The 12,676-nt window shown below is 39.4% G+C and overlaps 1 protein-coding gene across 3 annotated transcripts in view; it reads right to left on the reverse strand.

The window, feature by feature from the left end:
- The window catches only part of PLD1 (phospholipase D1), a 220,911-nt gene that overhangs the window by 116,910 nt on the left and 91,325 nt on the right, over positions 1–12,676 (reverse strand). For all 3 annotated transcript variants that reach the window (XM_081234557.1, XM_081234558.1, XM_081234559.1), the window contains exons 2-6: positions 7,474–7,638; positions 7,099–7,226; positions 2,969–3,114; positions 2,621–2,726; positions 834–899 (exon numbers count right to left, since the gene is read on the reverse strand). In XM_081234557.1, coding sequence (XP_081090683.1) covers positions 834–899; positions 2,621–2,726; positions 2,969–3,114; positions 7,099–7,226; positions 7,474–7,638 — 611 coding nt within the window. The remainder of the gene's footprint in view (positions 1–833; positions 900–2,620; positions 2,727–2,968; positions 3,115–7,098; positions 7,227–7,473; positions 7,639–12,676) is intronic.

Consider the following 12,676-nt stretch of genomic DNA (forward strand, 5'->3'; position numbering starts at 1 on the left):
AGCTACTCTGAAGTTCTGCACACATACCATACACACATATTCAACCTCCACAGCAATACGGTGTATACATACACAGGCACAGAATATAATAATGCAGTGCCCTCTCAGTTATCTGAACCTTTGGATAATTGAAGGCTAGCCCTTTAACACCACCACCATGCCCCTACCCCTGCCCCAGGCCTCAAGGGCCTCTAAGAAGGCAGAGCTCATTGTTTTCTGATGCCTTCTGTAAAGCCCACTTCCTCCTGCTTGCCAGCCACGTGCCTCCCAAACTTAAGTCTCTGCAGCTGCTTCCAAGCCTCACCACCTCTCTTCTCTTTTCTCTGAATTCTCTAGAGGTTTTTCTCTCCTTAGCTTTTCCCATGCTTCTCACTTACACGTGAAAAGACAAGCCTTTTACAGGCTCACAGGCCAATCAGATGGCAATCACAGTATGCTCTGTATAATCTTTGGGTATTCCACTCTGCTCAACTGTTTTCATCACCTACTACTCAATGTTTTCTTCAGCATTAGAAACGCTTTTCGGCATTATTCTGGAAGCCTGAGGAGAGAAGGAGGTTGATTTCTAGATAATCTAGCCTGTAGTAGCATTTCAAGTTCATTTAAATCTGTTGTTATAGACATATTAATTAAGTTATATTTAATATTTAAAAATCAGCATCCTCATATACTGGATCCTTGCTGACAAATCAATTTTGGATTCATTTCATTTAGTTTAACCCAAGGAATAATGCAGAAGTGAATACAAGCACTTGTGTTAATAAAATGATCTAAAATTTAGCTTTACAGTTTTATAAATTATTTCAAAATTTAAATCACTGAATAGTACTTACTGTTGCATGATAGTTTCTATACATGGGCATTTTTAGTAATTTTGTCAAGTAATCCTCTAGTTGTTTCTGTAATGCAAATATTTTACATTAGAGATATCATCATACTTAGGGGAAAATGTAAACAGTGACAAATGACATGACTGTTCCATCTTAACTTCTGTAACTTATTTAATTATTTATTAATGTTTTCATTGGACAAGGAACCCTGAATACATCCCTCTCAGAGCATAAAAGTTTCAGATTACAAAACAGAACTGACATTTATGTGTTAATTTTCTGGTAAAAAGTGAATTAATCTTCTGCCCTATGCAGCACCAGATCACTGAATCAGTGTGGGCAGAAGTGTCCCCCGTCCTGAGGTTTCTGTTCTACTGTTGTATGTGTCTGTACTTTGTCCTACTCTTCTGAGACTCTAACTGTCCCATCTATAGTTTGGGAATGATACTTACATATATTTAGAACAAGCCACTACAAATTCTTTTTTTATTTTTACTTATTTATTTTAATTGAAGTATAGTCGATTCACAATACTGTGTTAGTTTCAGGTGTACAGCAAAGTGATTCAGTTATACATACATACATACATATCTATTTTTCTCAGATTCTTTTCCCTTATAGGTTATTATAAAATATTGAATATAGTTCCCTGTGCGATACAGTAGGTTTTTGTTGGTTATCTATTTTATATATAGTAGTGTGTATATGTTAATATACAAACTCTTAATTTATCCCTCCCCCCACTTTTCCCCTTGGTAACCATAAATTTGTTTTCTATGTCTGTGAGTCTATTTCTGCTTTGTATATAAGTTCATCTGAATCTTTTTTTTAGATTCCACATATAAGCAATATTATATGATATTTTTCTTTCTCTGGCTTACTTTGTTTATTATGATATCTCTAAGTCCATCCATGTTGTTTCAAATGGCATTATTTCATTCCTTTTTTAAGGCTGAGTAATATTCCATAGTATGTATATAACACATCTTTATCCATTCATCTGTCGATGGACATTTAGGTTGCTTCCATGTCTTAGCTATTGTAAATAATGCTGCAATGAACACTGGGGTGCATGTATCTTTTCTAATTATGGTTTTCTCTTGTTATATGCCCAGGAGTGGGATTGCAGGGTCATATGGTAGCTCTATTTTTAGATTTTTTAAGGAACCTCCATATTGCCCATAGTGCCCATAGAAGCCACTACAAATTCTGAAGCAAATATATGGAAATAGATTATTTTAAAAGAGTAGATCTCAGGGCTTCCCTGGTGGCGCAGTGGTTGAGAGTCTGCCTGCCGATGCAGGGGACACGGGTTTGTGCCCCGGTCTGGGAAGATCCCACATGCTGCGTAGCGGCTGGGCTCGTGAGCCATGGCTGCTGAGCCTGCGCATCCGGAGCCTGTGCTCTGCAATGGAAGAGGCCACAGCAGTGAGAGCCCAGCGTACCGCAAAAAAAAAAAAAAAGAGTAGATCTCAAAGCCCTCAATGATGAGCTCAATCCTGCCTCACAATGAAGCCAAAAAGGTTTCTGAGGGGTAGGCAGCTTCCACATAAAGTCACTCCTGACATAGAACACTCCTCCCCTTCTGGGAAAATGCAACCTCCCCAGGGCCAGAGTGGCTTGGGGAAGAAGGGTTACCTAACTAGTTCCAGAAAAACTAAACCAGCCTGGGTGATAGATCAGCAGGTGAGAGAAGTTGCATCCAGGCCCACCTCACCCCTCAGTAGACGCCGTGTTTCTATAGCACTGCAGAAGTATGTTCAGAACAACAGAAGAGCAAAAGGACTCACCCTTCTACCAAAGAACTGTTCTTCTTGGATCATGTTTTCAGATGAACGGGGCAAACTTGGCATCTCTCGAGGCTCTTCTTTGACATTCTGTCTTCTAAATGTGTGTCTAAGACACAGAGACACACAAACACAGACACACACACACACACAATGCAAACATTTATTAGATTATTCTTTAAACCATGATTGTCATAGCATCTTTCAGGAGATAGCTTATTTTTAGAAGAGCCTATTTGATAAAAAAATATCCACCAACAATGGACTAATTAACCAATAACATGAATAAAATATTCTTTCAATCCAACTTGTATACTGGGACAACTTTATAATTAATTCTGGGACAGTTACCTTCTGGTGGGAATGGGGATTCGGATAAAGGCTTTGTACTTGAGCAGCTCTCTGTGAAGTTCTTGGAAGTGCTTGAACTTTCTCTTAACTTGCCATTTAAATTCCCCATGTGTTAATTCAATAGTGTAAAGATTGATGCTTGGTACCTATAGTGATAAATAAAAATGGTTGATAGTTTAGATAACAACAAAAATTCCAAAATCTCTCAATGAACAATAGCTAAGTAATAAGTAACATGGATGTATCTTTAAATACAGCCTACTTATTCTGTGTAAGTACTGAAGCAAATGGTTTTCCAAAACGACTGATGACAGAAGTAACATGCTCTTAAATATTCATCTTACGATATACATAAGACAAACTCTTGAGTCACACCAAAGGCAAACCCCCACCAGTCCTATTGTTTCACATACACAGACACACACACACACACCCTTGAAACAAGAAACCAGGTAAAAGAGACAATGAGTGAAAGCCCTAATCAGCCATCGGGGGATTGCCCAAAAGTACAAGCAGTGAACAGACAACGGAGGGGGTGAGAGGGAAGCTGGAGGAAATGACTTCCACTGTCATTCTTATCCCATTTCAGCTCTTCACAAAAGACACGAATGCCCTCTCCTTCTGAAAAGCCTTGCAAGGTCCATCCTCGTCTATAACGTCTCCCTGTCCAGTGACTAGGAAGGTACAGGATGATTAGAGGGAAAAAAGCAAAAGATCTTCCTACACACAAAATATTTCCCCAGCTACTTAACTAGAATGAATTTCCACTTAAAATTTAAAATATTTCTTACTAAAACACAAATATATCTTAGTGACTAGTGAATTATTTCAATCAGAAGAGCTAACAGACCTGGGGGATACAAGCTTTGATTTTGTGGAAACTGTCAGGAGATGGAGGGATATTTATAAAGCACAGGAGATTGTGGAGAAATTCCCATGGTGTGTGGAGGATAGGGGAGGGTAGTGGACACTGGACCACCTAGAGGGCACTGGCCCCTGATGGGAGATTGAGGCGCCACAGGTATTGATAAATGTTGGGGGTGAAAATGTCTCCTACTTTACTAGCTTATCCAGGCTTTGGTGTCAGCAACCCCACAGGTGATTCCTGGGCTGCTGCCAATCATTATTATTATTTATTTATTATTATTATTATTTTTTGTGGTACGCGGGCCTCCCACTGTGTGGCCTCTCCCGTTGCAGAGCACAGGCTCCGGATGCGCAGGCTCAGCGGCCATGGCTCACGGGCCCAGCCGCTCCGTGGCATGTGGGATCTTCCCGGACCGGGGCACGAACCCGTGTTCCCTGCATTGGCAGGTGGACTCTCAACCAGTGCACCACCAGGGAAGCCCTGCCAATCATTACTGATGTTTGGTATATTTTGCAAACTTCTAAAGCACGGACCACACTGTGTAGATGTAGTATATAAAAATGAGCACGAGAATCAATGTAACTTGTGCTCTTAAGCCTGGAATCCAAACATATCGCTGGTAAATATTCAAATCCAGCTCTTGCTTTGCCTCTATTTGGGATCCATGACAGTTACTATAACCAGAAGTTGAAAAAACCCAGTTCTGGGGTCTAATATTATATGCCGTCTTTCACCTTGGCCAACATTACAGGCATCATCCTGCATCATGTTTCACGGAGAAGGGTGCAGGAGAACTCAGAGTGGCCAGAAGCTCTGCATTCAAGTGAAAACTGCTCAGTTTAAGACAAGCCAAATAAATAAGAAAAATTATACAAGTTAAACAAGCTGCCCCATATCCTAGGATTATATTCCCAATCTAAGAAAACTGAATACTTAAAAAACATTGTAAGTGCCAAGTTTTATCCTTCACACATAAACCCAGAATTTTGGACACTAAACTTCTTAGCAATTCTAAGGCAGTGTGGGGCAATGGAAACAGCCTGTCCCATCCTTTTTGAAGATTTTAAAGGCCTGAAACACTGTAGTGCAGCCTACCAGCTATAAAGCCTTAGCCAAGCATCACTTCTGTCATATAATATCCCAGCAGAATTACTGGAATTTTTTGGAACTGGAATAGTGTGAGAACTTTTAATAAAGGGACTGCCCATGAAGGTGTGATAAGAGTAAGGAAACCACAACGTGAGGACAGTTACCTGGGACTCAGGAAGGCATCCCCAGTTCCAAAGGGACAAGAGGCAAGACCAGGTGCTGGAGTAGGAAGGAGAAAGCCATGTAAAGAGGCTGCCTTGTGGGGAGGATGCCTTTGGTCAAGGGACACAGCCAGCCCACGGTGGCCCCAGTCTGGGCTCTCCACTACCTGAACCTGCCAGAAGACAAAGGCAAGGAAGCCTTGGGGGGACAGAGCACAGGGTGGAGAAGGGTGGGAGGAGGAGTGGGAGGGGCAAGTGGGAGATCTGCTGGGGAGGCGGGGGGCAACATATGCTCCTCAGGGTTGTCATGAGAGTGAAAAGAGAAAGGCCTAACCATGAGCCGGCACATAGAATGCATTCAGTCATTAGAAAAGTGTCATTTTTATTTACCTGGAATCACATTCAAACTGCATGAATTTAGTTCGTATTTCTTAGTAAACTAAACACTAAGTAGGATAAGGAAGCTGCTTAGCTTTCCTACACAGACTAAGATTTAAAACAGAACTTGAAATTAATATAATATTGTAAATCAACTATACTTTAAAAATTAGGATCCAAAGGAGAAATCTTAATATATATAAAAAAAGAACAGAACTAAACTCACTTGACTAACAGAAGAGTATGAGCAGAGAAGTCCCTGGTTTGGTGGCTTAAATATTTATCTTTATAAATAACATTAGCAGATACCTAGTAATAATAATAATACATAGTATTATACAGTATATACTTGTATAATACAATATATAATATTCTTATATTATACTATGTACTATTATTATTAAATCCTCATAACAAACCTAAAAGGTGTGTCCTATGATACCTATTATTCAGATGAGGAAACTGAGAAACAGAGAGTTTAAGTAAATGGCTGAGGGTCACAATGCAAAGACAGGAATTAAACCATGTGGTCTGGCTCTGGAGTCTGTGCATTTAACCTCCACATGTTATCACCTCTCAATCTAAATGCTGGTAGGCGAAATAAGAAGGCAAAGGTCATTTTAGAGACATTTCTTGGTAGGTTATGTTCAGTGGTGTATCAGGGAGATATGGACCCAACTCATAGGAAGAGCCTGAAGGAAAGCTGAATACCGAGGTGGCTGTAAACTAGGAGTCGGGATATGCACAGGTAGGTCAGGACTGAGCGCGAGGCAAAATCATCAGGAAGCGGGCAGCACGTGCCACCCTCCAGAGCCTGCCCCCGGCAGAAAGATTATTCTACACTTCCCCCGAGGCAGGAGCCAATGGCTGCCTTACTCTGCCAGGGCCAGAGCTTAACCCGAACGGACAAAGGCCACCAGCCTGCATCAATGTTCTCTACCCTCAGACTTGACAAGTGTGAAATCCAGTCAGTAACAGAGCAAACGCAGCTACCCTAACAGCTTCTCCTAGTCCAATCCCTTTCAAAAGAATGCAGGTTTGCTTGATGAAAACTCTACTCCCGATGCCTTTCCAGAGCTTAAAGAGAAAACGTGAGTGAAGCTTAAGGGATGGTGTTAGAAACAAGTCAGAGGGGCAGACTATGCCAGCAGAATTCTCTCAGCAGCACTTCTGGGCAATGGCACTGGCCAGTGCAGCCTCCTGGCTTTGTTTCTTTCAAGAGCCAGGTAGTATCATTATTTTCTTGCTGAACAAGCATTAGGCAAGCTAAACTTTTCCTTGGCTTATATCTGGCATTCTAGGTGGAAGAGCAATGCCTCATGAGTCCACACTGAACAGAAAACTGGGGAGAGAGGAGGACTAGGAGAGGCACTTCACAATTTATTAAACTTATAATCTGCCTTAAGTGACTTTTTAAAAAGGCATTTTCCAGAATGGGGAAACAGATGTATAAGAATAAGGACTAAATGAGAAGGATGCAAAAACTTGAGAGGTGATGAGCACTCAGAAGTGATAAACAAAAACACAAACCGAAAGTTAAAAGCATAGTCATAGCTAGGAGGAAGGAAAATGCAAGGCAATGTGTTAAATCGTATATACTGACGAATACAAGTTGAGTCCATAAATGCTCTGACCCTTTTTGTAGATGTTAAGCGCTCCACTTCCAGAACTTGAACTTTTATTGGACAGCCGGAGAGATACGTCTGTGTATTAGGCTCCTTAAATCCTTGAGTCTTATAAATAGCAGAGAAAGGGATATACACTAAAAAATAAATAAGTAAACAAAGTTATTGCAAGAATACAATGATATTAGCATATCTGGCCTTTTACAGGCATCTTTTTTAAGAATCATAACATGCTACAACAAGAAAACAGCTAATGAAAATGAGCTCAGTGTTGTGACATCAGCAAGGATGATCAATCATCTATCTGCTGGTTATTTCAAATCTGTGCTCTGCCAAGCAACCCTGATAAACTCTCTTCTCCTCGCTCAGACCATCAGTCTTTACCTTCCTGTATCCTGGGATCGCTGGGAGACACATCGTAGTCCACCTCCTCTCCCTCAAAGTGGAGCTCCCGCGTGTCCAGATTTTCTATCAAATTACTCATGTCAGCAGCAATTTTCTGCAGTGCAGAGGTATTTACTCTTGGCTCATCTTTCAGTGACATGTTGGCTTAAGACAGGGTAAAAGCAAAGGAAAGAAGAAAAGGGTTACTAGACTTATTATTTTGGTCAAATAGAAAAAAGAATGAAATAATGCCATTTGCAGCGACATGGATGGACCTAGAGATTGTCATACTGAGTGAAGTAACTCAGACAGAGAAAGACAAACACATGATATTGCTTATATGTGGAATCTAAAAAAATGGTACAAATGAACTTATTTACAAAACAGAAATAGAGTCACAGATGTAGGAAACAAACTTATGGCTACCAAGGGGGAAAAGGGGAGGGAAGGGATAAATTGGGAGATTGGGATTGACGTATACACACTACTATGTATAAAATAGATAACTAATAAGGACCTACTGTATAGCACAGGGAACTCTACTCAATACTCTGTAATGACCTATATGGGAACAGAATCTAAAAAAGAGTGGCTATATGTATATGTATAACTGATTTGCTAAACACCTGAAACTAACACAGCATTGTAAATCAACTATACTCCAATAGAGATTAATTTTTTTAAAACCCAAAAACCCTATTTTACTATTTAAATCCAGGCTTAGGTATAGCCTAAGGAAACAAGTCAACTAGCTCTATGTGAGCCCCAGTTACCTCAAACAACCTTTTAATTTATTTTCCAGTTTAACATTTAAAGGATTCCTAGCTGGTAAATTAAATTGGAATGAGATACTTACTTGTAACTCAAGTAAGAAAACAAGCAAGAAAAAGACACACCACATTGACTAAATGCCAATATTATCTTTCATCCGATTTTATTAACTTGGGTAAGTGAGGAGAGACTCAAGGTAGATGGGTTTGGGAATCGTTATCCAGAGAAAAGGAATTGATTCTTTTTTTTTTTTTTTTTTTAAGAAGATGTTGGGGGTAGGAGTTTTTTTTTTATTAATTAATTAATTTATTTTTGCTGTGTTGCGTCTTCATTTCTGTGTGAGGGCTTTCTCTAGTTGTGGCAAGCGGGGGCCACTCTTCATCGCGGTGCGCGGGCCTCTCACTATCGCGGCCTCTTGTTGCGGAGCACAGGCTCCAGACGCGCAGGCTCAGTAGTCGTGGCTCACGGGCCTAGTTGCTCCGCGGCATGTGGGATCCTCCCAGACCAGGGCCCGAACCCGTGTCCCCTGCATTAGCAGGCAGACTCTCAACCACTGCGCCACCAGGGAAGCCCAAGGAATTGATTCTTGACTCTTACAAATACATGGAAAGAAAGAATACCAGCTAAAATAAGCAACTTTGAATATTTTCTACAGAAAATTTAGGGTATTTTACAATAATTTCAAGATGCAGATTTAAAAAGTATTTTTATGTAGCATAACCTTTCTACATTTCCCCTATAGGTGATATCCCCAGCAAAGCGTATACTATCTTTTTGAGATATGAGATTTGGCCATGACTGTACGTGAGTTATAGTGACGTACCTGTCCTGGAAGGTAACCAATTAGTATACCTATTCTGAAAGATACCAGAAGTGCAAGAACTACACTTCTCTCCTTTTTTAGGAAAACTGGTTCTATTTCATTCTGACATTTAATAACACAGGTCATTACACATCAGAACCCAGGAAAGAAGAGTCCACAGAGATTTTATTTTTCATTTAAAATACCAAGATTTAAGCCTTGAATGCTGTCACTGGAGTTGGCTGAAAAATCGGTACAGGCTGAACTAATCTCTCCGTTAAAACCAGACCCAAAAATGCGAGGGCTTCCGTACCAGTAATTCCTCCACATACGTTCATTTATTACTGCAAATCACAAACATTTACAGAGCATCCACCACCTACTCATTGTGAGATGGAATGAGTGAGTATGTAAAGACACTGGTTCCCGTGATTAAGGAGTGCCTGATGTAGGTGATGGAGATAAGCTACATGACCCCAAATTCATCCCTGGCCTCCTCCACGGTCTTGGCCTTCCTGAGAATGGCATGTGTTGAGCAGAAGACACTTAGCTGGGTTCTCTCCTACAGGTGCTATCAAGAAGCAGGGGTGGGCTGGTCTCTGTGAGAAATGCTAGGACAGAGTCTTGGGCAGACTTGGGGAGCCCTATTGTAACAACAAGTCTCTTAAACCTATACTAACATGTGTGGTAGAAAGAGAAATTGTATGGAAATACCAAGATCCGAGTAGAGGAGGGAGGTTCTGGTTTGGCCAGGCATGTAAAATCAGTATGTCTAACCTCTCTGTGAACTGTGTAGTCAATCACGTTTCCTCCCCCATGTTGGCTATAAGGAAGCTTGGAGCCAGATTTGTGGCCTCCTATTAGCAAAATATAGGACCAGCCTCGCCTATATCACTTCCCTTCAACTTTCTCTCCCACTTCTAATTCATTTTATAATAACAGTTAATGTGTACTGATTGCTTACTATCACCTGGCTTGGTGATAAACCTTTATATACCTTATCACATTTATTATCAATAATAAATCTATGAAGGTTTGTTATTTCCATTTTGAAGAAGACAGGGTTTGTCCTCCCTTCTTTATAGATAAGGAAACTGAAGCATGGAGAGATCAGGTAATTTGATGAATACTTTGGACAATCTGTCCAAGGTCACATAACTAGTAAGTGATGGAGAAGGGATTTGAAACCAGGTCTCTCTGACCCAAAAGCTGATGTTCTTAACCATGGTCTTTATCTTCTGTATATTTTTTGTGGATATGTAAGTGCCCCTAGAATAGATGGAAGTTTTAGTAAAACCAGTGCCCTTGAGCAAGTTCCTTTAGAAGCTGACTCAAATGCAAAGAAAAAGAAATGAATTCTTCTTGCAGCTCAGCCGTTTAAACTCAGGGCTCTGGTTTCCTCCTCTATAAATTAAGGAGGCTGAGCCATTTCATCTCTAGGGTCCCTTTAACACTAAAACACTAAATGTAAATAAAAGATGCTATAAATTGTTCAGCTTCCCCTTATAATGTAATCAAGTTAACCCGTCTGCTAACCCAAGAAATTAACTGAAGTAGTTTTTCATATGAATTCATATTCATGGATTCATTCTCATGGAGCCATTGTCATAATTAAAAGATTTATTTCCTTCCCTCTCAGTTCAACAAATACTTATTAGATGCCAACTATGAGCCAGGGTTTATTTAAAATACAAGGTAATGAAAAACTTAGAGGAAATGAAACAAGGAAAAACAAGTAAGAAATTACATCATATCATTGCTGCTTGTGAATTTGTCAAGACATTAGGTATTTTCCATTGATTAAACAGTCTAATGGCTAACTCAGTCGACTTTCTCAGCATAGCAAAGGAAAACAAGGGTTACTCCAAATGACTTTCCTTTTGGACTGAGTGTTAATGTTAAAAATGCATGTTGAATTTAAGATATACAGAGAACAGAGTAATTTATACGTTGCAAGCTAATTGGAATAAATAGTACAGAGTCATTGGATCAAGCTAAAAAAAAATCCTATTTCAGATCAGGAGAACAGAAGGATATAAATTTGTGAAAAGCTTAAGGAAGAGTGAGAAAAGAAAGAGAAAGGAATCCTCTTATCATTTATCCTCAAGTGTTTACTATGTGCTAAGCACCATTTGAGCTTAGTTATGTTATTTAGTACCCACAATGATCCTACTTGGTACTTATGATTATTCTGAATTATCTGCATTCAAAACTTTGATTATTTACTTAAATAACTTGTCCAAGGTCACTCCAGTTGTGTCAGTGTTGAATTTATAAAGCAGATTTGTCTGGCTCTGAAATCTCATGGACTTGGTTATAGATGTTCGTAATTATTGATTTTATTTTGTGGGCTTGAGTGTCTATAAATTGATCATTTATATGAAGTTGAAGTTCCATAACAATAGTTACTCTTTAATCACCACCCTTTGAAAGGATCCTACTGGCTCCACTGTCATTACAATTAAGGAAACAACATATCCTGACAGCATCCTAAACTTTATCTTAGCCTTTTATTTTTATGGTTCATAATATTTTATAAGGTTACATGGAATTTCAGTTGACTCAAAGGCTTTGCAGATTTGTTTATGCTTTTGTGAAGACCTTAACATTTTTATTAATGGGAAATGAACCAAATTATTTGTCCATCACTGCCTTCACTTGAGTGCATGGTTGCTTTGTGTTGACTTTTCATCCAACAAGTGTATTGCTGGTTTCATTCTTGAATATGAAGTTGTAAGGCCACCAACACTCTTATGTTGTCAAATCATAATTTATTAGTCCATGTTTTCTTTCATCTAAAATAATATATAATGGTCGGTGAGCAGCTGTCACGGTTACAGCCTATCTTAACCAGCAATGGGATAAGGCCTTTCAGTGTTTACACTTGAGATAGTGTAATTGATTTTGTTACCTCCTTATAAAATTATACTGCAAGATCATTATCTCTTTTGGTACCAAGTAGAGACGGTGCCCATGGAGCAATAACAGCAGCTGTGTTTTATTTCTATTTGCATCTGTATCCGGGAAGTAAATACGCTTTGTTTTTTTCTGGGGTTAAATACTAGAATTAAAATTCTCTGCAGGGAATATTTAATTACCTCCAGTTATTTACTGGTGAAATCAGAGAAATTTAGAATTTTCTTCTGATCTTAATTTTCAACATGATTGGGAAGCAGAACATCAAAGGGAGAAGATATTTTCCTTCCCAGATACATGCATAAACATTGCCTTAGCCAAATACAAGAACAATAATATCAACTATAACTATTAACATTAAAATAAACATTAGCATTAGCTAATATTTGCTGAATATGTACTAACTGCCAGGCACTATACAAAGAGATTAATCTCATGATCTCATTGACTCCTCACAACTACCTTAGGAGCTGGGTCTTATTGTTACCTCCATTTTCAAGATGAGAGGTTTAGAGAGTGTGGGCAACTTGTCCAGGGCCACATGGCTGGAAGTGATAGAGTTGGACCTGACCCTGCTTGATCTGACTCCAAAGTCTGGCTCTTTAACCAGCCGGAGGTGGAACTGGGGGTGGCAGGACGGATGGACACTTTTACTTCTTCACATAGTCTTAGAATAAAACAATTCAAAAAGGAACAATAATAACAAAAAAACCC

The sequence above is a fragment of the Mesoplodon bidens genome (genome assembly GCF_964165515.1).
Source record: "Mesoplodon bidens genome assembly, chromosome: 5".
NCBI lineage: Eukaryota > Metazoa > Chordata > Mammalia > Artiodactyla > Ziphiidae > Mesoplodon > Mesoplodon bidens.